The 26,838-nt window shown below is 44.0% G+C and overlaps 1 protein-coding gene across 1 annotated transcript; it reads right to left on the bottom strand.

The window, feature by feature from the left end:
• Positions 1 to 500: 500 nt before the first annotated feature.
• TEKT2 (tektin 2) lies at positions 501 to 11,518 on the bottom strand. The gene is made up of 9 exons (XM_065421839.1): positions 11,363 to 11,518; positions 7,548 to 7,673; positions 6,334 to 6,539; positions 5,064 to 5,207; positions 4,088 to 4,202; positions 3,047 to 3,154; positions 1,667 to 1,810; positions 1,267 to 1,346; positions 501 to 714 (listed from the first exon to the last, which is right to left on the bottom strand). Exons 1-9 carry the CDS (start codon positions 11,516 to 11,518, stop codon positions 501 to 503), a joined length of 1,293 nt encoding a protein of 430 aa, XP_065277911.1.
• Positions 11,519 to 26,838: the final 15,320 nt, after the last annotated feature.

The raw sequence follows: 26,838 nt of genomic DNA on the forward strand, positions 1-26,838 counted from the left end.
ACAAGTCCGTTGCCACAAGAGCCAGAGTGGACTCCAGCTCCCTTGTTTGTAGCAGCGTTGGCTCTGCAGGGCTAAGAGAAGGAGAAAAAAACCAAAACATTATTTTAAACATTAAAGCGGGCAGATCTGAATCTATCAGCACAGGAAGACGATCTGGAGAGGTACCACTGTTACACAGTTCCTTTTCAGAGCACAGTCCCGCACTTTAAAGGACTTAAATCACTAGAGAGTCCACATGGATTCAATCATCGTAAAATGCTTCCAACGCTGTCAGATGACAAGTGCTCTTGGGGACAGACTTTATTGTTTATAATGCTCCTTGGAGTGCAAGAAGCTATACAAATCATGCAAGGGGACAGACAGTTATAAAACAACTTCGGGGGCAGGAGAACAACATTGATCTAACATGACACAGATGTCAGCTTTCCTTGGTACGGAACTGAGTCTCTAGGAGTTTTATCTTCAGTCTGGCTCCATTGCCCAATGCTGTTCCCAGTGGATTAAGCCAGCTCCAGCTGCCTGCTCTTCAGGGGTGAGAGTGTACGGTTAGTGGTTCGGTTGAAGGTGTCAACCTCTGGCACAAATTTCTCAGCGGGGACTGTGAGTTTTCTCCTGCTGTCCATGCACTTGTTGTCCAGCATCAGGGAGTTAGCTTTGTAGCTCATATCAGTTTGGATGCGGTACAGGTGTTTATAGAGAGCGTCTAGGGCATCCCTGGGAAAAGCACAAGTTAGGGAGTCAGGGGTGCATTTGTGCCACTGAACTTGCCTCCTGGCATTGATGACAAATAATCAGCTTTCTGCTCTCTCACCACAACAAAAATCAGCACAGCTTTTGCCTTTGCCTTCAAGCTAACGCACACCAGAGCTACAGGGGAAGTTCCTGACTCATTGTACTTTATTGCTCAGGTCTCTTTAATAGCAAGCCCACATGCTGCTGCTGGAATGCAGCTCGCAAGAGACATGACGATGGGAATCTAACACATACCCAAGGCAGCATTTCTATTTCCCCATTTGTTCATCCAATTTCCCCCCACCCTTCAATAATTTTGTAAGTGTAGTCACACCATCCCACACCAGCTCTGCCAATCCTGACCTGCAGCTCCCCCTGCTGTCTCCAGTCCAGAGCTCCCCACACAGCCCTAATGGGGCACCCTGTTTCTGACCTGCAGCACCCCCTGCTAAGAACGTCACAAAGCCTTCTGGTGCTTGTTAACATCATTATTCTTTCTTGGATGCGTAACTCCCAAACCACATAGGAACATACTGTGACTGTGCAAGCTTCTGCTTCAGGGCGGCAATGGTGCCTTCCAGCTGATGGACCTCATCAGTTAATCCATACTGCGCCTACGAGTCAGGAACAGGCCGTAACAGTTAGTAGACCCAGTACTGGTTTTTGCTAGTTGCTATGGTTCCCCCAAGTTCCCCTTCCCTTAGCCCACCTCCCCACTTTGTTTCTATGCTTTAACTCACACAAGTATGGTGGATTCCTTTTTATTCATCTTTTAGTCTCCATTCAGTCCACACCTAAACGTATCTGATCATTTCGGAGCCACAGAAGCGCTATCTAGGGTTCCACCCTCACAACCTCAAATCCCTCATGGACAACGGGCATGCCAGGTTAGTATCCATCCCACCCCACCCCCAGCCTACAGGCTCATCTGTACCTGATCCCGGCACAGCTCCATGTTGGGGCGGTAAGTCCGGGTCTCCAGGCGAGTGTGCGCGAGTTTTAGATCCCACATTTTCTTCCTGAGATCTTCCTCGAGGCGTCGGATGTCCTCTTCCATCTCAGCAATTTCCTCCAAGGTCTGAGGATTAAACACACACAGCACAAGGGATTGTTACCATCGTGCACTTACAGCTGTCCAGTTTAGTAAGGGTGCACTCAAAGACTGGCTTTTGGGTACTCCGGAAATTCCCAGGAGATCTAGATAGGGAACCAGCTGTGCTCAAGAAGGCTCCAGCCTTTCTGGGGTTTTACCAGGCTGGAAATGGTTTTTAAACAAGGACTAAAGGACTTCTGCTCAAATAGGGTTAAACACAGCTTGCTCAGCTTGTGTGGACCAGGCATCACTGCTTAAAAATCCAATTTCCACCCCAATCAGGCAAGGCATGCTGTGGTTGTTTCAGGGCTGCCGTGGGATGGGTTAATAGGGCGAGATATAAGGTCCCAAACTGGCTTCTCGGCCTGCAGATGCCAATGAGCATCAATTGTGTTGTGGACCGAGAGCCACTGAATTATTTCACTCACACCACTGAATGGGCTTCAGATAGGAACATTTTTCAGTCAGTGTTGAGCTGGGCTGGATTCGAAGCAGTTTGCGGATCGTCCCTCTGTGATCCCTGTAATTCCATTTCTCTGCCTTCACAGGATCAATCAGAAAAAGCGGAATTTTCCTTTGTATTTGAATAGCAAGGATAAAACCCAAGGAGAGGATAAACAGCTTAGACTTGTCTGCGGTGTCATACTAGCTGCTTATCAACAATATGGCCCTGTTGACCTGAGCACTGCAGAGAAGCTGTGGCTGGGATGCCTTGAGCTCGCACAGCTGATGCCTTGCATCCACACACAACAGCTGCCTGAAGTGTTTTATAAGTGCTGGGTGTACCAGGCAATCACAACACCTGCTTTAGCTTGGGTCCCGCTGACCCCGTGTGGGCTACAATGATTTCTCCCCGGGATGAACAGGCGGCCATGTGTTGCAGCCGTACCAGATCAGCTAGTCATGCTGACATCCTCCCAATGTGCAGTCTCTCTCATTTGGAAGTTATCCAAAAGCTGCTCCTGGTACCAATGCTGGGCACTGTGGGATAGATGCCATAGCAGTCCCACATTGCACTGGGAGAGCCGTGGCAGGTAGGTATGTGCCAGGGAGTGGATGTACCAAGAGGTTTCCGTCAGAAACGCCTCTTGCACTGGGGTGTGCTGAACCGCAGCAAGGAAGCATTTCATGCCATCAAGTGTCGCTTGCAAGAGATACGCTCTGAAGATAGAATCTCACTCAAGGGCGCTTGACAGTGAAGGAAACAAGCCAGAAATTTACGTTCTTCTCCTGCCATTTCAGCTCGTCGTAGGCTTTTTCAAACTCCCGGATCCTCTTCCGCAAGGCGAACTCCGCGGCCACCCGCTGAGCTTCCAGCTCGTTGTTTGTCTAGAGGGAAAACAAGTTAAAGGTCGTGCATGTGCCTCTAGGAGGCGTCTCCCCTGCACTGTTAAAGCAATTACCCTGCTCCCTCCATAACACACACCCCTCGCTTTCAGGGCCCTCACCTTTCGCCTGCCCATCCCATGCTCCTCTACAGTTTCCCTGTGCCCTTCATCACCCCAACGCTCATTATTATTTGTCTGGTCAAAACACCCAGGAGCCAACTGCGCTAGGGGCTGTACAGACAAAGAACCAACAGACAGTCCCAGGTGCCCCCAAAGAACTTAAAGCGTAAATATAAAGCCAAGAGACAGATGCACAGACAGGCAGATGGGGGAGTATAAGGAAACAATAACTCAGTTATTGGGCCCTTCTCAATAGCTCCCTCTATGCCTGGAACCGCCTCCTGGTACATCCCCCAACGTTTCAACAGACTTCCCTCTTCTCTTCCAAAACCACTTCTGCCCATATCCGTGCTACACCACTCTCCATGCCAGATCTGTTTGGAGTCCATGGTCTGCTCTTTGGGGCAAGGCAGACGCCTTGTGAGATCAGTAGAGAGCTGCGAAACACTCATGATGCCAAGGAATAATCTAGTGAGGCACGTTTGCCTTTTTAAAAATCACTATTCAGGAAACAGCAGTCATCTGACAGCCAAAGGAAACTTCCCTTCCCACGAACCAGCAGCACCACACAGCAGGTCCAAGCCTAGTTTGACTGAACTATTCAGATGGGTGCTGTAGGGTTAATTTTGATTTGGCTTTTTCAAGCCTTCCCTCCCCAAAAGGCACAATGTAACCCCCGCCTATTTCTAAGCTGCGAAGCAGGCTGCATTCACCCAGCCATCCCCACTGGGGAACACATGACTTAACATCACCCAGCTTAACATCTATTAACTGCACCGATGGTTTCTGCATCGGTGATGGGCAATTTATTTACCTGAGCAATGGTGAGTGCTATGGCTTCCCGCAGCTCAGTGGAGGCTTTCATTTCCGCCTCTGCTCGGTCTTTGTTGTACTGGCTGTACTGGTCCCACTGCTCAGGCGTTGTTGATCTAGAATGCCAAGAGCGCCCAACAGGACAGGCTGTTTAAACTCATGCCTCGGGCAATAAGCTGAGTGACTGCAAGAGACAGCTTGGAAGAAACCTCTCCATGCCAAGGTGGAAACACTTTCTACAATTGCAAAGAGACTCCGATTTCAAGGCCAGATGGGACCACTGTGATCATCCTCTGACCTGCTGCACAACACAGACCAGGGAATCACACCCGGGGATTCCTGCATGGAGCCCAACATCTTTTGAGATATCCAAACATTGATTGAAAGGCTCCAAAAGATGGAGAATTTACCCCACCCCCTTGGGTATTCTGATCATTACCCTCACTGTGAAACTAGCATGGTCTAGTGGTTACAACAGGGAGGCCGGTCTCCTGGGTTCTCACCACAAGTCTGTCATTGACTTGCTGGGACACTTTGGACAATTCTCTTCCCCCTCTGTGCCTCAGTTTCCCCTTCTATAAAATGGGGATGCTATTAAGTCACATCACAAGGATGTTGTGAGGCTCACGTGTGCCCACAAAGAGCTTTGAAACACTCAGGCGGAGGGAGGGTGCTTGGGAAGGACCAATGGTTATTGGTAACGACGATCACTGGGAGTATGGAGAAAGGGAGGGCTTGCTTCTCTGAGTACCGTATCTGATATCACTCACTGCTAGCAGCAGAGCCAGTAAGACAGCCCTGAATTCAGCTCTTGGTGTTTTAAACTCTAGGCCAGGCTGTCTGCTAATTGAGCCAGTCATTTCCACGAGGCACCAGAAACTCTACTAAAGGCGGCAAGAGTCCCAAGTCTTTCCAGCATCAGCATGAAGGTTAAAACAGCCTGGATTTGGCCACAAGAGGGCTGGTTGTTCCCTTACCCAATTGGGACCCGGGTTGGATTGACCTTGAACGAGATGTTGGGAGAGTTGACGTTGAGGGAGGAACAGACCCGGTCTATCTCCAGTGCTTCCATTTTTCCCCGGTGATCAAAGTTGAGCTGCTGGCGTGCTTCCTGCAAGAGGCTGCCAAAGAAGGGGTAGGATAAGCTGCATTTGTCACTGTCAGCAGGCTGAAAAAGATGTTAGTGGATCAGCCAGTGAAAATCTCTCTCCTTGGCAGACCGAGCCTGGCTCAGACATGGGCTGCCAGACAGATTCACTCAGGGAGGAAACAGCCTTGTCCATCCGAGGTTAGAAAATCATAGAATATCAGGGTTGGAAGGGACCTCAGGAGGTCATCTAGTCCAACCCCCTGCTCAAAGCAGGACCAATCCCCAGACAGATTTTTGCCCCAGATCCCTAAATGGCCCCCTCAGGGATTGAACTCACAACCCTGGGTTTAGCAGGCTAATGCTCAAACCACTGAGCGATCCCTCCCCCTTTACAGAGACAGTGAGTCAGACCAGCCGTCCAACTGGCCTAAAATCGGTTCACTTTTTCAAAGCTTTCTTGGGAACCATGGGGGCTAGAGACTCGATTGGGCTTTTTTTTAAATAAATAAATGATGAGATTCTATAGCACCAGGCTGGCCCCGGGGGACCCTCCACAGGGACAACCCTTACTCAGTGGCGCAGCTGTAGCTGCTCCTTGAACCAACTGCCCGCGTGTGACTCAAGTGCAGTGACTTGTACAGCAGTGACCCAGAAGGGCGAAGGGCCCAGCAGGCTGGGCACTGCAGGGTACGGTTTTGAAAGAGGCTTGTGCTTTGGGGCATAAGATGCCTTCGAGGGGCCTGGATTTTCAGGAAGTGCTAAGCCCCCTCCTTTGAGAATCAGGTACCTGCCAGGTGTCTCAAGTTGGGATCCCAAAACCACTAGGCAAAAGCTCAGGCCTACCCTTTAGCTGCCACACTTGCTCCCTCCCCCTTCCCTTGTTTCATAAATGCCACGATTCCAGCAACACTTCCAACATTCGTTCTTAACAGGCCCACTCTGGCAAGGGACACTATCGGGCATCGCCGTGAGGCGCTGACGCAACGTGTAATACTGCCTATGTCGCCGTGTGGCCGCAAAGCATGCTCTCTGCTCGGACGCTGGCCAGTCTGGAGGCAGGGGTGCGCCCTGCTAGCCCAAAGCCCCATACAGAGAGACACGATTTGGAGTCACCGGCGTGGGGGGGGAACCACCCCGAGCTCTGCTGCTCGACTCACCAGAGCTGCTCGAAGGCCTCGCTCACTTTCTGCTGCAGATCTCTCTTGGCTCCATCGATCACCTCCACCTCCTTGTGCAGCTCGTCCTCCACGGGGTCCTTCACCACATCAATGGCTCGGCGGCTCTCCCGAAGCGTCAAGCACTCAATCGCCACGTCCAAGGGCAAGTTCTTGGCCTGCAGCGCACGTTCCGCTGCCTCCTTCATCTGGTGGGGAGAAGGCAGCTCGGGTTAGGGATGCGGTCCCTCCTTTGGGGGTGTTCCCGTCATGATAGCCTCCTCCTAGCCACCTCTGGAAGCAGCTTTTAAACCTTGTAGCGAGTGGCTCACTGCTGCAGTCTACTGGGTGCAATGTGCTCCAGTTGCCTGCTTCTGTCGATCGGGCCCGCAGTTCAGAGGCCAAGCGCAATGCAGCTAGCAGCTACGGTCATACTCAACTATCTCACATGGTTTTTGCAGTGAAAGGATTAGAGAGGGTTCTCCCCATTGGAGACCACAAAGTCCAATGGGACCAGAAATGCTTTCCCATTTCCAGTTAATCACAGCCCTGGCATTATGCCTTTCATTAAGGTCCTCCAAGCACTTTGCAAATAGTCTGGCCCCCTGCTGTGGGAGCTCGGTCCCCATTTTACAAATGGGAAAACACAGGCACAAGAGAATGCGGCTTGCCTGTGATCCCGCAGCGGGTCACTGGCAATGCACAGGAGAAACACACAAAATAGATTTAGCCTTTATTAAAACTGTGCTTAATACAGAGACACAAACTCCTGATTCTAACGGCAAAAAAGATGCAAACTTCTTAATTTAAAAGAGGTGTCAAATAAAGACAACTTTAATTATTCTTGCCTAAAATTGTTGAGCTCCTAAATAAATATTTTTAAAAACCCACTTATTATTCCCTATGTTTTTTTTATTTTAGTGTTTAATGTATTGGTATGTTTCCCCCCAAGATCTTTAGAAAAAGAGAGGACAGACTATATGAAACACACAGCACTATGCATTGCCTCAATTCAGATGGGAACTGAAGCTAGTGGGTGTGTTTTCCTGAAAGCAATTTAAGGCCCTGATCCTGCACTGAGCTCAGAGCACTGGTGCTAAGCCCCATAGAGGAGTCGGTCCATGCGCAGCTCATTGCAGAATCAGGGCCTTAGTTGTTTAAAGTCACACGTATTAAGAGCATATGTTGAGTTTAAGCCATCTGTCTTCCCAACGTACTTTGGCTAAGGCATCAATTTCAGTGTCTATGTCTGTGAGGCATTTGTCCAAGGTCTCCTTCCATCTGTTCACACTGTCGATACGTTCAGCGAGTCGTGTTCTGTTGTCATGCTCATCCCATTGTGTCTGGAATTAGAAGAGACACCATTTCCATTTTAATTTTTGTAGTTGAAATTGTGAAGACTGAGGGTGCATTTCACCATGCTGACAAGGGCCTGCTTATTCACTGCCCTGCATTTGTTATCAGGGCAAAGTCCTACCATTTGTTTTGGTAGCACAGTATATGACACCTAATGCACTAATGTAAATAACTACACAAGATACAGGCCACAAGAGCATCAAACCCAGAGTCCCCATTATAATATTTGCACACCTACAAATCAGTGCGTATGTATGATTTCACCTCCTGTACGCTGTCGTTTATTAATTGTGCCAAGGACTTCTCTGGAAGCAAGACTATGCTGGTCTTCCAGAAGCAACAGTTCCAATGGGGGATACAAGATAGATTTATTCACAGAGTTCCTAGGGTGTTGCAAAAACTCACACAAAGACCTCGAAGCATTAGATGAAGGTAAATAGCATGTCAGGGGACATTGCAAATCTATTTTAGAATAGAAGATCAACTGCCATTTGCATTTATAACCCACATGTTTATACTGCAGCCTTCGTTTTGTTTTTTAATACAAGTCCAAAGATAGAGAGAGGGGCAGTGGGGAGGACACAAGCATACAGAAAGCAGCGGGCAACTTAGAAGAGCCCAGGGTGTGGCCGTTATTAGACATGCACGGTAGCTGCTTCTGAAGCTGCGCAGAGCAAGGGTTTCCGCTGAGGGAAAGCAATCTTGCAGGTTCCACATATTCACACAGCTCAGCTAATCGGAGCTCAGAGGGAAAAGGTTACAAATAGGGGAGCTGGAGATAGATCTGTGGACTCAGCAGCTGATCTGTGCAGGACCAATCATAGAATTGTAGAACTGGAAGGGACCTCGCGAGGTCATCTACTCCAGTCCCCTGCACTCATGGCAGGACTAAGTATTATCTAGACCATCCCTGACAGGTGTTTGTCTAACCTGCTCTTAAAAATCTCCAATGATGGAGATTCCACAGCCTCCCTGGGCAATTTATTCCAGTGCTTAACCCACCCTGAAAGGAAGTTTTTCCTAATGTCCAACATAAATGAAGAGATGCATCTGTTGTGAAGGCTGCGTCCCAGTAACTGTACCACTTGGGATACAGGCTGCAGATTCCCAATCCAGCTGGAAACTGAGGAGACGGCTGACTATTGGCTTGGGAACTGTAATTGCTGCCGAGTCCACAGAGCTGTCTCCAGCTCCCCTGTAAGAGGGCACATGGTCCGTCAAACCTCACACTGAAATATATGGAACAGCAGCAAAATGGAGAACTCTTTACAAAGAACCCCTACAGCTTTACTGGTGAATAGCATTTGTCTAAAAGTTGTTCCACACTATTTACAAGGAGGGGTTTTGTGTATTAAATGTTTGTTTACTTAGGCTAGGTCTACACTGCAGCGGGGGTCCGACCTAAGATACGCAACTTCAGCTACGTGAATACCGTAGCTGAAGTTGCGTATTTTAGGTCGGCTTACCTAGCGGTGAGGACGCGGGAAAGTCGACCGCTGCCGCGCTGCCGCCGACTCCGCTGCCGCCTCCTGCCGAGGTGGATTTCCGGAGTCGACGGCAGAGCGATCAGGGATCGATTTTACCGCGTCTTCTCTAGACGCGGTAAGTCGATCCCCGATAAACCGATTGCTACCCGCCGGATCGGCGGGTAGTGAAGACAAAGCCTAAGAAATTCTCTCTCTTTGCAGCTGACCGGGAACTGCTAACACCTGCATTCAGGGATATGTATATTATAGCTCTGAGGTTTAATGCAGTGTTAATACCTTTGGGGGGGGAGGGGGAGAACTGTGACTTGTGCTTAAGCAGAGAGAGGAGCTGAAGAGCAGGAAAAGGAGAGTGTAGCAGTTATATTATCTCAGCACCCCTCTTGCCTTTTACACATTTACTGCTTTCTATAAATAACCCCCAGTGTCAGATACTTTGCCGTATCCGATTGTGCCTTAAATTCAGGCTGTGAGCTTCCACCTTGTATCCGGTGTGCCAATCGTCGTCAATTAGTTTGGTGGTTTTCATTATGTAGGTTCCTGCCCAACTGGGAAGGGGACTAAGCCATAACATGGCTCTCTGGCCTAGCAGTATGATTCTTACATATGGTGCCAGTGGGTCTCCAGTCCAAATGCCATGGAAGGCCCAGCAGCAATGCAAAATTCAGAGTAAGGCCTGAAGGTCCCATTGTGATCATTTAGTCCGATCTCCTGCCCCACGCAAGCCAAAGAACTTCCCCCAACAACTTCTGCATCAAGCCTATAACTTCTGTTTGATCCATAGTAGATCTTTTAGAAAGAGACCCGGACTTACAGAGTCAGATTCCAAGGCCAGAAGGGACCGCTGTGATCATCCAGTTTGACATCCTGTACAAAACAGGCCAGAGAACTCCCCAAAATAATTCCCTTTGAACTATAAACCATATCTTTTTAAAAAATCCACTCTGGATTTAAAAATTGCTAGTGATGGAGATTAACCACAGCCCTTGGTTAATCCTTCTAGTGGTTAATTACTCACTATTCAAAATGTGAGCCTTATTTCCAGTCTGGATTTGTCTAGCTTCAACTTCCAGCTGTTTGAGCCTTATTTCCAGTCTGGATTTGTCTAGCTTCAACTTCCAGCTGTTGGATTCTTCCAGTCTGAAGAGTCCATTGGCAAATATTTGTTGCCCAGGAACAAATTTAAAGACTGAAAGTGATGGAGAATCCACCAGCTCCCTAGGTAAGTTGTTCCAGTCGTTAGTGAAGGAGCTCAGACTAAATGATTGGGATGGTCTTTTGGCTTTAAAAATTGAATAAATGAGCTACGAGCTATGAGTTGATAAATCACAGCAAATAACTTAGGCCATGTCTACACTAGCGAGCTTACAGCAGCACAGCTGCCCTTGCGTAACCACTCTGTGTTGACAGGAGAGCGCTCTTCTGTCGACGTCATAAAACCACCTCCATGAGCAGCGGTAGCAGCTCTCCTGCCAACATAGCGCTGTGCACACAACCACTTCTACTGGCAAAACTTAGGCCGCTCAGGGGTGTGTTTTTTTCACATTCCTGAGCGACATATTTTGCCAACGTAAGTGCTGGTGTAGATGTGGCCTTAGTCAAAAAAGCGAGACTGGGATTTTCTCAGATTCGTTCATTCAAAGTTTGACCATTTCACACAAATTTTGTTCACCCTGCGCCTTGCTATTCGGATTCCAAAAGCTCTGTTGCTCAGCTGTGATTGGTCACAGGTCAGATGGCACGGTTTCTATCCCAGGACTGGATGAAAGTAGCTGTTCTGATCAGATTTCTGGTATGAATGTGCACAGAAGTGAATTTTAAAACTTTCCAGGATATTCAATCCAGTTTTGCTGGTAAAACTCGATCTGACAATACGTTTGGAGTCGGTGAACACAGAATGGGTGAGAGCATGACCAAATCAAATTAGTTTATAAGTTACAACTAATTTTATTGGAAGATTATTTTCACCCCCAGCATTCAGCTGGCTTTGCTAATTTCACACTAAATAAGCACTTCCAAACAACCCTCCATCACTACTGGCATAGGTCCATCTCAGTGATCTGAAGGTTGAAAAGGGACAAACTTCCCCATTCAGCCAGCCAGATCTTTAACACCCCCATCCTACCCCCCCCCCCAATCCCCAAATCTGTTTTTACAAACAAAAAGGGGAGTAAAACAGCTGGGAAGCCCACCTGGTTGTTAGTTTCATTCCGGAGAGTCCTGGCTTCCTGCCTGATCTGATGGGAAGCAGACCGCTGACGCTCAGCGTTCGTAGAGATGAGGTTAGCATTGGTGTGCCAGTCTGGGACTGAAAATCTCTGTCCTGGCTTCACACTCAGCGTGGCCATATCACCAAGGTCAGCGGCTCACTACAGCAGAGATATGGAGAAACAAGCAATAGCCTGGCTGCCCTGGCCGCTGCAGCCATCTGAATGCCCCTACGGGTTGGAAAGCACAGAAAAGAACAGTACAAGCTTCCCGACCACAACCATCCCCTCTTGACAATGTGCCTTCTTGGCAGGGCCACCTTACGCCTCCCCCGCCCTGAGGCACACCTCCCCCCCCCCCCCCCGTCAGGTCCCCCCCCCCCCGGGGAGCCGTGCGGCAGCTTCCCACCCCAGCTCACCTCTGCTCCGCCTCCTCCCCAAGCACGCCGCCCCCGCTCTAATTCTCCTCCCCTCCCAGGCTTGTGGCGCCAAACAGCTGATTGGCACTGCAAGCCTGGGAGGCAGGAGAAGTGGAGCAGTGACGGCGTGCTCGGGGAGGGGGCATAGGAACGCTGTAAAAAAAAAAAAAATTGGGGGCACCGCTTTTTGGCACCCCCAAATCTTGGCGCCTTAGGCAACTGTCTAGTTTGCCTTAATTGTAGCACCGGCCCTGCTTCTTGGGACTACCTGGTGATGAGCCAGTCCGTCCTTGGCCTCCTTGGCTCATCAGGCAACCTCCCCCAACTGCTGATCTTGGGACACAGTCAGCCCCAGCAATGACCTTCCCTGTGATATTTAACATGCCCCGGCAGGTGACCGGATGCGTCTCTGTGATTCTCCCTCAGAAGGTGATTTAATAAAGACTGTTCCACTCACGCTTCACCCAGCTGAGGGCTGCATGGCTGGGAGAGGCCGCACCTACTTTGCAGAAGCAGAGCAGGATTGTAGTCACCCTCTTCAATACAGAGGTGCAGCCCTGCAAAAGCAACAGCTCTTCGCACATGATGTTCAGCCTGGATGGGCGCAGTGCCTGCCTGCAGAGACTCTAGGTCCCAAAGAACAGAGGGCACCCACTCCAGATGTAAATGCAGCATTACATGCTGGGGACTAATCTCTGGAGGCAGTAACTCATCAAAGATTATGGGGACATGTGCCACTGAGGGCCAGCTTTGGCTCTGCACTCTGCCATTGACCACAAGCAGCTTGTTCATCTAACGCCAGTGGGGCTTCTTGCGCAAGTATGAAAAGCAAGATTTGTAATAAAACCACATTGGGTGCAGGGGATTTGTGCTATTCCTTGAGCTGGGGAGGGAAGAGGCCACACAAAGGCCTCGGAGCTGCAGGACAAGTTGGAGGGGGTCAAATTACATGGAGCAAATTATAGTGAAAACCCCAGAGAAAGGCAGGAGAAGGCTTCACGCTTTCTGTGCTGAGAATGCTACAGCCAAGGAACACAGAAGGGAGGTATCACACACACACACACACACTCTCCCTCCTCCTCCCCCCGCCCCCCCAAAAGTACAAGGCCTGAGAAATCTCAGACACACTGCACAAAGCCCAACTCCTGGATCCCCCACAGCAAGGCCATGGCACCTGGCTCCTCACACTGAATCAAGTCAGAGCAACTTACCACCTTCCTTCCTTGACTCTGGAGTTTCTGCCTCCCACTGCTGAGTGGTTGGTTGTGTGTGGGTTTTTTTTTTTTTTTTTTTTGTATTAGTGGTTGCTAAGCATGCTCTGGAGGGTTGCCAGGCAACCATCCTCACCAGGAGCCAATCGGAAGCTTTTTCTTTTTGTTTACAGGGAATGAGAGCCATAGCAACAAGAGGATGTAAGGAGAGAAAGGCCTCAGTGCTTCAGGCCCAACTGTTTGGGATCTGGGATTGCAGGAGAAAGCGGGAGGTGGGATCTGGTGCAACTCAGAGGTTCTGGGTGGGGTTGGTGAGAGGATAGCAAGGAATCCGGGGAAGGGGGCATCATCTGAGAAAGTAGAGAACTCAGAGGGCTCAGGTGCACCAGGGAAAGCTCACTTACAGAAAAGCCTTAGGAAATACCACAGTGACTATTGGTTGTGAGGAAGAATGGAGATTACTCACTTTGGACAGCAGTTCCTGGGTCCTGATTTTAAATCCTACTGAGACATGTAATATAAAGATCCTATATTTTCAACATTTACAAGGCAAACGTTTTGTAAAATCTGGATACAAGAAACCTCTATCTAGACCTTTAAAACCACATTTGAGGAGTTGACCCAGGAGCAACCTGGAACAAAAAGGTTTAATTTCTAAGATATATACAATTTTGGTTGAAAAAAATTGTAAGAAAACAACCCAGACGAAAAGCTGGGAGAGGGATTTGGACAAAAACTGATCTGGATGAGTGGATCTCTGTATCGGAAAAGGGATATACATCTTCAAGTTGTGTAGCTCAAAACAAAACTATATATTACTGTATAGATGGCATTTGACTCCAGTTAATATTCATCATATTTTTGTTACTAAAGAGGTGCTATGCTGGAGGGATTGCAAGGAAAGGGGAACGTACTTACACACCTGGCAGTTGTGTCCAGGAATTGGATGCTTTGGAGAGGAAGCTATTAAAGAACATTCATCTGATGACAAAATGCCAGCTTCCTAGCAATCCCCCTGACCTGTTTACTTAATGTTTCAGTGAAGGATTTACATTTTAAAACAGAATGACGTTAATTTCTTTATTTTTTTTATTGTATTGCACATTATTGGAAAAATGGGACTTCCTCTATGGAACTGTGGTATAGTAAAATATGAACACAGTCCTTCGAATGGAAAAACTTTCACACCAAGAATGTACACAAGAGAAGCGCCAAATGAGGCTAGGTATTTAGAAATTTGGTCACCCTTTTTAGTATACTCAAAAGGATGATGGCTTCCCAGCCAACAAGCCAGAATCTTTAGCCTAGTTCTTTGAATATTCACCTGATCCTGAATAAGTAATAAGTCATGTACGATATGTAGTAATGTAGTATGTTAACATTTTATCGTAACCTTGCCTTAAAAAAAAGTTTAAGAACCCCATGGTCTTTTGAAAACTGTCCCTACACCGTACTTGGGTGTGGGTGTAGCCGACACTGCGGCTGCCTATACTGAAGTCTTAGGTGTAGACTAGGCCTTTGTCTCTTCTCTGTGTAGACATAAGTCTGCTGGGTTCTGAGCATCAGTGAATGGTGGAGCAACCAGGTTTTTTGGGGCAGGGACTATCTTTTTGTTCTGTATTTGTACAGCGCCTGGCACAATAGGGTTCTGTTCCATTACTGGGGCTCCTAGGTGCTACAGCATTACAAATGAATAACTCCTCTCCTCAAGCCCTCCTGCAGCAGGAATGTTTTCATGGTGTCGCTGGAGAGCTATGAGGAAGGCCATTGCTGCATGATCTGCCTAAGTCACTGCACATCAGAAAGCTGTTGTGTCACTGAGGTAAGGTGAAAAGGAAAAGCAGCACCTAGTTCATCTTTCTGTGTTCAGCCTATCCATAGTGCTGACAGCACCTTCCCCTCCCCTTGTTCCGACCACCTTCCTTCCCTGAATCTCTGCACCCAGGGTCCCCTCTTTTTCCATACAAAGTTCAGATTGCCCCTACCCTTCAAAGCTCTTCCCAGCTCTGCTCCTGCCCACCTCTTCCCTCACAAATGTCTAAACCTCCCTCCCACTCTAGATGCTCCCATTTCTCTTCTCACTTCACTCCCTTTGCCTGCCCCCACTTCACTGTGCCACCTTCCATACCACCACACTCTGTCACCTTCCCGAACATTTCTAGAAAGACCTGGTCCTAAAAGGTACCAGCGATAACACTAACAGCCACCTTATGCCTTTAGGTTATACACGGAAGGGATTTTGTATAGCGTGTGTGGATAGGCTAGAAATCAGGATCAGGGATCCATTGTGCTAGTTTCTGTACAAAAGACATAGTCCTTGTTGCAAGGTGCTCCTGGCAAGAAAAGAAGTGTTAATCTGATTTGAAAAAAGTGACAGCACTGAAAAACTGAAGACGTATTTCAATTCCTTATCGATTACAATTTTGAGTACTCTTAAAACTGATAACAGGGGTCATTTATTCAATACACCTCTACCCCGATATAACGCGACCCGATATAACACGGGTTCGCATATAGCGCTGTAACCCTGGGGCTCCGGCAGCGGGGTTCGGGCGGCGCTTTAAAGGGCCCAGGGCTCCGGCTGCTGTGGGGAGCCCCGGGCTCTTTAAATCAGTCGGAGCCCTGCTGCCGCTACCCCGGCGCTCTGGCAGCGGGGCTTGGGTGGTGATTTAAAGGGCCCGGGGCTCCCCGCGGCTAGAGCCCCAGGCTCTTTAAATCACTGCTGGAGCCCTGCCGCTGCTACCCCGATATAACGGGGTTTCACCTATAACGTGGTAGGGATTTGGGGCTCCCGAGGACCGTGTTATATCGGGATAGAGGTGTATTAGGATTCCTCCCAACAGTCTGTCCCTACTTCTAATACTCCTTCGCCCCCCCCCCCCCAATGATACTGGTTAGGTAAAATCTGCTTTCTAATTCTGTAATTCATTGTCTACATACTTCCTAACATGTTGGAAGATTTGACAAAATAAACCGAGTTATGGACACAACAGTGAAGTTTGGAGCAAAGCTTTTTTTTTATTGCAGTTATTAGTGAAAGTTACACTTCAAACTGAAGCAAAGCGACACTAAAACCAATAAAAAATTTTTAAAAAGGTATAAACAAACACAACATAGAGTCCTTCCAGTATAGAGAATGGCAGAAAGAGAGGAGTGGAATCTGTCACAGAAAACTTTGGTGACAGTTTTGGCTCAGAAAGAGTTCCATGACTGAATTTCACAATGCAAGTATTGTGAGCGACAGAAGGTTAAACAAAAATCAAAAACTTGTCCTTTTAATCTCAACCACAGACATAATACATTTTTGCAAAAGACAATGATTTAACCGAAGGTACAACATTCACCACTGAAAATCTGCACACAAGCATTTTACTTTCAGAACCTTGCTTGCTTTCTGTTCACCTCTTATTCTGAGCCTTCAGCTGACACCACAATACGTAACTGGGTATTCAGCACATGCATAAACAGTGCCAAAAAACTCTGATATCACCATACCCCCATACCACTTTATTAGTTTGTGGAGAAATTATTTAAATTGCCAATTTATGCACATTTCAATTTTATATCAACTTAAGGATGTCTTATAATTACAGCTATTTTTCATTGAATAGCACTAAATAAAAAGTTATAGAAGTCTGAAAGTAAAATCACATTCTCTCTGACAAAGGTTTGGCAGTCATGTTTAGTATTCCCTCAAGGTATCATCTGGTCCTATGTCCTTTCAGATTCAGACCTGCACTGCAACCTCCATTCATTTTCACAGACGTTTTGGAAAAAAACTAAAAGAATGCAAGTATTAAAATAAGGTTAAATAGTACATTACATGCATTTCAAAACAAAATTTAATCTTCAAATGATTAAAGTAGGTTTACAATATACCCAACTTGATTTTATTTTTTTAAAGCCAAAAGAAAGATCTAATGACTTTATGTATATTCTATACCATTCTAGAGAGATTACAGGTGGCTAGCAGAGGGAAGTAATAGTGGGACAGAAGTTATGTCATGATATTTTACTGTGCTGGAAAAAAAGCAAAAGTTGTGATAGGTAGAAAATTTTGGCAAGAACAGTTTGTTTGGAAAAAGGAGAGGGGGAGGGGACACTGCTTCTGGTTAGCATTACATTTCAAACCATACTAACACATATCAACTCCCTCCCACCCCAAATAGTTGCAGCCCACATCCGCAATACAAATAGGCACACACGGTCAAGATGGTTAAAAAGTAAAAATAAAAAAGCTTTTACCAATGCATTTGTCATCCGCCTACAATCTATTTTGTGCAATGTTTCAAATCGCAACTCTTTTTTTCTTGAGATAAACCCCTTTTTCTTTTAAAAATAGGCAGTGTCTTCATGGTTAGAACACATTCTATTTCTTGCATAAAGCAATGGTAGCACCAAAACAGAAGGGAGCAGTTAACAGCATATCAGAAAGAGGAAGAGTGTGTGTGTGAGACATAAATGTATAAGAGAATTCCAAACCACTGGAATGGTCTGTTAAAAAACAACAACCCTTTATTCCAAAAAGGAATTCCAAGTAGCACAAATATTCTCTTTATTTAAGTACACAGTATTATACACATGTAACATTTATATATACACACCACTGCTTCCAGTAGTCTTATACCTAAACATGTGTTGATTAGCAATAATCTTCAAGGTGCACACTATGCCACATGATTTGCCATTCTCTGAAGACATATTAATAGACATATTGGCCCATAACTGAAGAGACACACATTAAGACCATCTCTACACATGGAGCTGGGGGGCAAGGGAGAGGGGAGAGACTGATTCCCAGCTCAAGCAGGCATACTCATGCTCGTGTCATTGAGCTAGCATGTGAAAAATAGTACACAGCCCTAGGGTCCAAGCAGGTTTGTACTCTGGGCAACTAGCTCATGCTGCTACTCGTACTATCAATGCTACACTACTATTTTTAGTGCACTAGCTCAATGAGAGTTAGCACAAGTATGTCACCTCAAACTGAGAATCACGCCCCCAGCTCCAAGTACAGACATAGCCAATGACTACATATTACAGTGAAACCTTTAAAGTAATGCCTGATAGACAGTGCTCATAGCTATGCCAACCACCCCCATAGCCCTGTGGTACTGAGCACTTACCCACACAGAATGCCAATGCTATTTATCCATGAGCAGTCCGTGCTGGAAAGCCTAACCGTTCACACCAAGGGAAATAAGAATTTCCCTGTCAAATGAATCTACAACCTGTGAGCCCAATACTCATTTTATCACCTGACATGTGAAACAAGAGAGCCAAATTATTGTACATCAGTACTGCTAATCATATGGGAGAACCCTGCTCAGTGAACGCCAGCAACAGAAGATTGGTTTTTATCAGTACAATTACTGTACCCAGAGGCTATACATTTAAAATCGTTACCGTCTGCAGAACTGAGCTGAAAAGTAATATTTTAAGGAGCAGCACTTATCTTCAGGTAAACATTTAACAAAGCCAGAGTCAACGCTGCAAAGCTTCACTTGGAGAAATGAGTACACTTTCCTCATTAACACAAACTGTGCCCAAAACACAGTAAAACCTACAACCAAGGTGGAAAGGGTTATATTAGGGTCCACAAAACAGAACAGCCCAATGAAGCCAACATTCAGCCAAGTTACCTGACATCAAAAGGCTAAACTGTCTTCCTTCTAATAGCCTTCCTATCACTTAATGAAATCTTTTAATGTCACTTTACTTGCCTGGCACAGTAGCCCTAACCTTTCCATGTTTTTAATTTACCACATGACCACAGAATTTCAAAAACCTTCTTCAAATCTGGCACTATCCACCTCTCCAATGGAAAACTGACTGGCTGATATGCCAAAATGAACAGAACCTTGTACAACCTGTATTTTCTATTGTAAAGAACTGGGTGTTTAAAAAATAAAATAAATAAATCTGTTCAAAGAGACTTCCACAGTTGGGCAAATGTAGACAAAAAGCAAGTTTACTGGCCAATAATTCTATATTTTAATTGCTATTCTTGCAAATCTGTGTTTACATAGACTTTTCCCTCTTACCGACAACCTTGCAACAAAAACCAATCCTGTTGTCAGAAAAATGACAGGTACAAAGTCAGTATTATAGACCAGTACCGCTGGCTTTCCCAGCGGGGTAACTCCCAGAGCAGATAAGACGTGTGCACAAAGACCACAACTCGGGTCCATGGCACCACCCCTAGAGCAGGCAGATGGGAGAAACGTTAAACAAAATACAGGACTGATAAACGGAGATGAAAATTTACAAAAGATACCTCAATTTAGGTGTATTAATAATTTAGTACTTCTATAGCATTACTCATCTTCAAAACATGTATACTTAAGTCCTCACAAATCAGTGTGAGGTATTACCCACATTTTACAGATGGTGAAACTGAGGCAGAGTGACTAACCCAGAGAGAGAGAGAGAGAGAGAGAGAGAGGGAGAGGGAGTTCATGTCACAGCAAGAATTTGAATTCTGGAGTGCCATGCCACGGTCTCAAAATTGTTTCAATATGGTCCATCTGAAACTTTCCCTGCACCTTCAACCCTAAAAACTAGCATCCAGAACTCAATGGTGAAACAGGTAGTATACACAGATCTGCTCTATATTAGTACCTTGGTATAGAAGTGAAGGTACTTTTCTTCTCATGTCACTTTGCTAAAACCTTGCACACCCAAGACATTACAAAATTCTTTATATAGACCAACCCCACTTCAGCTGCTGGCAAAATAATTTTTGCAGAGATAACTGTGCCATCAAATTTTCACCAAAAGGCTTCCACTTAAATCAGGCCAGTTCGTTGCTCTCCTACATTCATTATACCACATTCTTAAATGTCCCTCTCAGTTGCCAGGAAAAAAAACAACCGGACTCCAAAAAAATCAAGCAAGTGTGTGACTGGTGCTGTAAATAGCGAAGACACCACTGGATGGCAATCTTTAAGTAAAGGCAGGTGAGGCTATTCTGAATAGGCAGAGAAAGGGAGACTAACATCTAGGTTACATTTTGTAGAAGAAACTGCTAATCTACCACTGAACTATGCATGTTAGATATCATTACTGCTTAAAAACTAGTTCAAAAAGGTACCTGAAAGGGTAACAAACTCTATAAATTCATGCGTAATCCCATTCAGAGTGCACATTCCTTAACAAAAAAGGGACATGAACATTTTAAAATATTAGCATTGTAACAGTGAGCTAAGGAAAATTAAAGAAGGATCTCTGTTTTAAGTTTAGCGCATGAAAATCTTAACCATAGCATATCAATTATTTGGGAATTCTGCAAGTGTAAATTGTCTTCCAGCTTCTGTTCTTGATCAGAAAAAGGCAAAATGCCTGCTGGGTTCTCAATATCAGCTCAAATAATTCCTGCAAGACAAACGTTTCAAGTGTGCTCAAATCACCTTTTGAGATTCCTACCAATTCCCTCAAGAACCAGAGCAGAATGCAGCTTACCCTACTAACTTCTGTTTAAACCCTTCCTGGGTTTCTCTATTAGCAGTTGCTTCACCACAAACCATCACTCATTGCCTGAACACTCACTAGTCCAATAACTAAACCCTTGTTTTCCAAAGGGTAACAAGACTGTTGCAGATAGAAATGGATATTCCATGTGGGCATAGTATGGTGAGTTTGTTTAGGGGAAAAGGGAAGGTATGTTAAAAGCTGAACATAAATAACACCAGTTGCAATGCCACGGAAGATGAACACTGCAACTGACTGCTCTGTCTCTGGATGGCTGTGCACACTGCAGTAGCAGCTGCTGAAGACTGTGGCCAACAACCTACAACAGTAATTAAATTTTATGGTCTTACCCATGAAATCTTTTGGCTGTATGGTTTCAAATAGCACCAATGTATTGGATTTTAACTAAGTATTTAAAGTAGCAGCATTTAGGTAAAAGCAAAATAAAAATGCTGTTCTGTATAATTTTACATTCAAATGTACAGCGCCTAAGGGCATTACTAGCTGCTTCTCTGCATGCTTATGTGGTAGCAGGAACACAAGCACTCATTTGAAAAAAAGCTTTTTCCCCCCTCCCTTGTTTTTAAAGTGGCCAAATGCAAGAGGCTTTTCCTTTTGGTGAACTAAACATGAAAATACAGGTTCACAAGGTTCTGAGCTGCATGTCGTTCTTGCAGAAACCTTGGCTTTCCATTGCTTACGCTGTTTTAAATATAAACACTAATTTCCCCTTTGCATTGCTTTTGACAGCTCTCTATTGTTGGTTTGATGCGACTTTCATCACTGCCATCTGTTCTCTACTTCAGTAATATAGGAAAGAAAAGTGACAGATTCCTGACATATAATTCAGTCAGTTTGGTTTAATCATTCACCCCAGCACAACCGGCTACGAACAATACAATTTATTCCAGAAAATGTTCACTCACCAAGTCTCAGTAAGGAGGATGAATTAAAACTAGATATATGCACTAGATTATTTTTCCTACTGAAAATATTTCATGAGAGTGTCTGCACCATCAGCAATTTTTCAGTTTAAGCTTAAACTGGATGTTTTAAAACATCACACACTTGCCACTGAGTAATACAGATCTACTGTAATTACATACATATGCCACAGTACATCTTAATCCAGGTATGACTGATTAGTAAGGGTTTGTGCCCAATAAAAACAATATCCCCAAATTTAAATTATTAAGTCTCTTTAGACTTTTGTAGCCATATTTACAAAGTATGGAAAGCAAAGAGGACAACAACTTTTGGATTGGTTAAAAATCATCTGAAATTGGCTATGAGCAATGGGAAAAAAATGCAGGGTCTACCATCACATGAAAAAATGATGGAACAGGAATTTTTGGTCCTTTTCAATCAGTAAAATAAAGGTATGGCTGTTACTAACGGGACAAAAGTAAGGTAGTTTTAGCCCTGAATTTAGGTTTTGTGGAATAAACTTTAATAAAACCTAAACAAGAAATGCTTTCAGGAATTTAAGATTTAAAAGAAAAAACAGTTTAGGTTGAATCACTGCAGAGGAAGGTTTAAATGCCAATATTGCTCTGACTATAAAGTTACTATAGACAAAGAAATTAATTAGTTTAAGTTGAATCAGAAGCAAAAAACAGCAAAAACAGAGAAAAATAAGTTAGATCTTTAAAATTCATTTTTATAACCTACATTAAGTAATAAGCAAGTATTTTTAATTACGGATTAACCTGACAGTGCTCTTTTTCCCTAAAGACCTAAAAGTTCAAGCAAGGATCACTATCCCCACTTTACAATTTGAATAGCCTAATTACTTGAACTTAAGTGAGCAATTCCAAATTAATATGTAAAATAAAGGTGCTGACACTGCTTAAACATACTAGAAATATTGGTAGACTTACTGAATAAACCAATTCCAGCAAATCTGCCATTTATCAGTAGAAGTGGGAGTCTCATGTTAATGTTTCTGACACTTGAAAACATCTTGCTTAATATCATCAAGAGACCATTATTATCAGATGATCTAGAAATATGTTTTACATGTTATTAAAGACCAGTACTGGATTTACAGTAATAAACTGAACACAGAAAAGGGCATGTTAGAATTCTAAATCAAATCCAGCTACCAATGTAGTCTGTTTTATGTCCTGATCACTTCATTTCATTCAGTTTCTCCTCAATCATTAATAAAGTTATTATTTCACAAAGAAAAAGACACCTAGAAACAACTCCCTCCTAAAAAAAAAAAAAAAAAAAAAAAAAAGGGTGTTAAAAAGCAACATTCAGGCCAAACATGAAACTACAAGCTGCACACAAATTACCAATAAATATACGGAAACACCACAATAAAGGACAAACCTCATCTTTAAAAAAAATATTTTAACTGCTATTAAGGCATTACAAAAATGAAAGTTGTGTGTATATTTTTGCAGGCATGTGTAAGCACATTACAGTGAAATCAAGGCAGAACTTTGCTATTATTATTATTTTATGCAGCATTACAAGGTTACTGAGGTGCAGTGTTTATTAGTCTAGTCTACAACTCTTCCTGACTGGAGGAATGCTCACCAAAGTCATCAGCGGCTCCACAACATCTTTTAGCACACTGAAAACAGGGCACCAACAATCATCCAAACATGTTTACCACTTAGATTATCAAAAGTCCCTATTAAGTCATCAGAAGTTCAATTAGCATGTAAACATTACTCTCTTAAAATACAGGTTGTGTGAAGTCTGCTCAAAGTAGGATATACTATCTCGTTATAAGCCCCCAGAGAATTTTACTTCATCTCTGTGAACCTGCTCCATCTCCAAAAATGAGGACATGTCCTTTTATCATCTATGATCCCATTTAAATATTAACTACACCACTGCCTGAAGTGTCCTGTGCTATTTCTCCCCCTTTCCTCCACCCCACCCCATGCATCCTCCTAAAATAGGAAGTGGTTAGTTACATTAAATAAAATCCAAACTACTTCAAGCCTACAAGTTGAATTTGGTGATCGTTCCTCAATACCTTTCCCTCCTTCTGAATACACCCTTCCTTGGTTATTCTTGGTCCTGACTCAGAAACTGCTGCTTGAAGGTACATAAAATGATACCAAACACTTGGCATTTTCAATAATTTTTCTCAAATTTTCAGCCATTTACAATTTGAACATAAAAATCTACAGCACCATCTTCTGAAAAGGCACTTTCTGAGGACTGTCTAGCTTTAAAAAAAAATTAAAAATTGCTCCAAGTTTTAACAGTGGAACTGCTTTGCTTTAACAGGACACTACAATGAACTACCCATGTTAGGATGAGGGGATCTCAGACAGAATTCTAACAGTCAGGGGCACATGGCTGGAAAGGTGATTGGTATGGAGTCTCTCCACCAACTCCCTCGTTTCTGTAACAGTGATGCTACGTTGGTTTGCTTCTTTGCAAACCTTCACCTACCCTCCACCCCCACTGCTTCCCATGGGTGCCTTTGGCTGCTCAGGCCACAAACTAATTTTAAACCTCAGTGTTTTAGTGATTGTATTCTTGGGACTCTGCTAGATAGGTAAAACATAGGGTCCTGTACACATCAGATTCACACCTCACAACTATTGTAAAGTTACGAAGATTTTCTACTAGCAGAAAACACTGAGATTAGCGCTCACCTTAACCTTAATAATCTTTTTCATTTTTACAAAAATAATATATATCTGAGTGAATTGGCTAAGTGAAGTTTTTATAATTAAAAGATGTGCCAAAACACAAATGGTATCTCATACACAATGTCAAATTCAAGTACTATCTTTGGGTAGGAAAGTAAGCCAGGAATATTTGTCCCTTTGACATCTACATGGATTTTCTATCTGATAAAATTAACTGGCCAGTGGCAGCCACGTCTACTCCACAACACTGCAGCTGACGGAGCATTTGTCTGGCATGAAAAGAAACTTCAAGACGACTGTTTGGAAATGAAAAGTTAGGGTTTCAATGTATATAATCAGAGCTTCTTTGATTCCTCGGTTACGAAAAGTGCTTTGAGAAAGGTTATATCCCATCAGCTGACAAAACTGAGAACATATCAAAGGCGGACAAGTCTCAAGGTACGAGTAAAATGTAAATCCAGAAAGGCCTCATCCTTTTGAAATTGAAGCTTGGAAATTTCACACTATTGAGCACTAGTAGAAAACAAACAAGCAGCTAGGATGTGTACAGAGCGTGATTATTCATCTAACATCCTGTGCCTAAACATTGATCGGACAAGTATCTGCACAAAAAGAAGAAATGGAAACAATTTAGGACCAATGGCATCTTGAAAGAATTTGACTGACAACCTTCAGGAATCCATTTCAACTTGAAAGCTGTTACAAGGGCTAAACTACCTTCGAAAAGCATCCCAAAATGAATCCTAGGGAAATAACCTTTGCATAATTTCAACTAAATGGTTTAACATTTGACAGCCATCTAACAATCCTGAGTAAAATGGCCACAGTGGAAGTGCCCCACAAATCAAAGCTGCTTTGTTTGAGTGGAGTTGTCAGTTGTGCTGTTAGCAGATGCTGCAAGAGTTAACGATTCAAACTACTAAAAATTCTCAACCTTTCTTTCCAACGTTGGACCCACTAATCACTAGATCACATAATTAAAGTAACTGCCATTATCAAAAACCCTTCTGTTAAGCTTCAGAGAAGCACTGCCATTTCTAGGACAGTGGTTCCTAAACATTGGTACATGTACCAGTATTGTTATTTCAGGTGTGTGTAGCTAGTATCCTTGGTTGCCCACCCCAAATTTTGTGCTGGGTGCCCAAGTGTATGCCCCCATTGTTTGGGAGGTTAGTGGCACTTGTTAGTACAAGGTAAGGTCTTAGTTTGGTAAACTGGTACAGTGTCTCAGAAGATTGGGAACCACTGTTTTAGACAGATGTATGCACAAATGAGGCCAATGTTTCCGCAAAATGGAACTGTCAGCCTTTGCCCATATCCCTGTTTGGGCTATATACAGAGTGCTCCTGGAAAGATAAAGGGATAATGCGTGTTGCACTCGAGATTTCTCTAAAAAGCACATAAAACTTGAGAAAACTTTTCTTTAAAGGAGAGCAGGTACAAAAATAAAAAATCCATATACTCCTGTGAAAATATACTGGAAATTGCCACCACAGATGAGGTACCATTTATCCCCCCACCCCCTAAACTGCAAACATCAAAATATATATAAGTCTTTAGACAAAGGAAGAATATCTGGCTATTTAATCTCAATTAAAATGACAGCACCCTTTGTTACACTTGATATTTCACACTGTTAATTTTCTTCTGAAAAACGAGATACCGCATCTAACTCTAAGCCTTGGTTCCTGCTCATCTCCTCATTTCCTAGTGCAGTAATTGTCCGTCTCCATTTAAATAAATATAGCAGCTACAGTATCATAAACGTGTGGCCCTCACAACGCCAGTAACTTGATATTGTAATACAAATATACGTATCGGCACTTTTGTAGACATTTGCAAAACTAAGAATATAGAGATTAAAACTCCCAACTTCTCTTCACATGAAAACCAGTTATACTGGCCTGCTAAGCAAACATTTTTGAAGTCATTTCCCCAATGGATTTTTTTATATATATATTTTTTAAGTTTTTGGTGAAAGCAGCAAGCAAAGTAATGTCAAACTTTCAAATCAGACTGGAAACTGTATAGTGTCTTTAAAAGAAGAGTTAAAGGCCATATATATATATATTTTTTTTAAAAAGGGCTTTTCATCAAAATGCCAGTTCACAAAAAGTCCTTGTAAAGCAGGTTTTTCTAAAAAAGCCCCTTCAATTTTAAAACAATTAATCTTATGTAAAAAGCCTAACCTGGGCCTTTTATAAATGGGTATACTAGCTAGAGCTCTTCTAAGAGGAAACTGACAAGTTACAGAATAAAAGATAGAGAGATTTGTTTGGAAACAATCTTGCTTCAATCATTTCATTATATTGGCCTCCCTGCAGCAGTTTTATTCAAAGGAGCTAAAAGATAAGTGCATGAAGCAGCCAGAGAACACTGGGACACTTCAGTTAGGAATCTGCAGTCCCACTGATGAATGAATATAATCCCACTAACAATGAGAGACTCCTAAGAGCTGGTTGGCTACACAGAGATCTGTTAGAATAGTCCCCTTTTCTCCTGAGCCACTAGGAACACTGCCTACCAGCATGACTATTTCCAGTGCAATTTTAACTCTGCAAAAAAATAGTTTCTTTGCATTATGTTTCTTGATATTGGGAGAAAAATATATATGTATATACACCAACTATTTAGTAAAGCGCTTTGAGACAGTGTTGTGAACAGCACTACATACATTTCAATACAATGTACAAATGCACAAAATACAGTACTTAGTTTTCTGGCAGAAATGGGGGAAA

Source organism: Emys orbicularis, chromosome 23 (genome assembly GCF_028017835.1).
Source record: "Emys orbicularis isolate rEmyOrb1 chromosome 23, rEmyOrb1.hap1, whole genome shotgun sequence".
Lineage (NCBI taxonomy): Eukaryota > Metazoa > Chordata > Testudines > Emydidae > Emys > Emys orbicularis.

Coding starts and splice junctions, on each gene's coding strand:
- TEKT2 (XM_065421839.1), bottom strand. CDS start 11,518: ATGGCCACGCTGAGTGTGAAGCCAGGACAGAGATTTTCAGTCCCAGAC. Junction 7,674..11,362: donor GGAATGAAACTAACAACCAG/GTGGGCTTCCCA, acceptor TTCTAATTCCAG/ACACAATGGGATGAGCATGA. Junction 6,540..7,547: donor AAATTGATGCCTTAGCCAAA/GTACGTTGGGAA, acceptor TCTCCCCACCAG/ATGAAGGAGGCAGCGGAACG.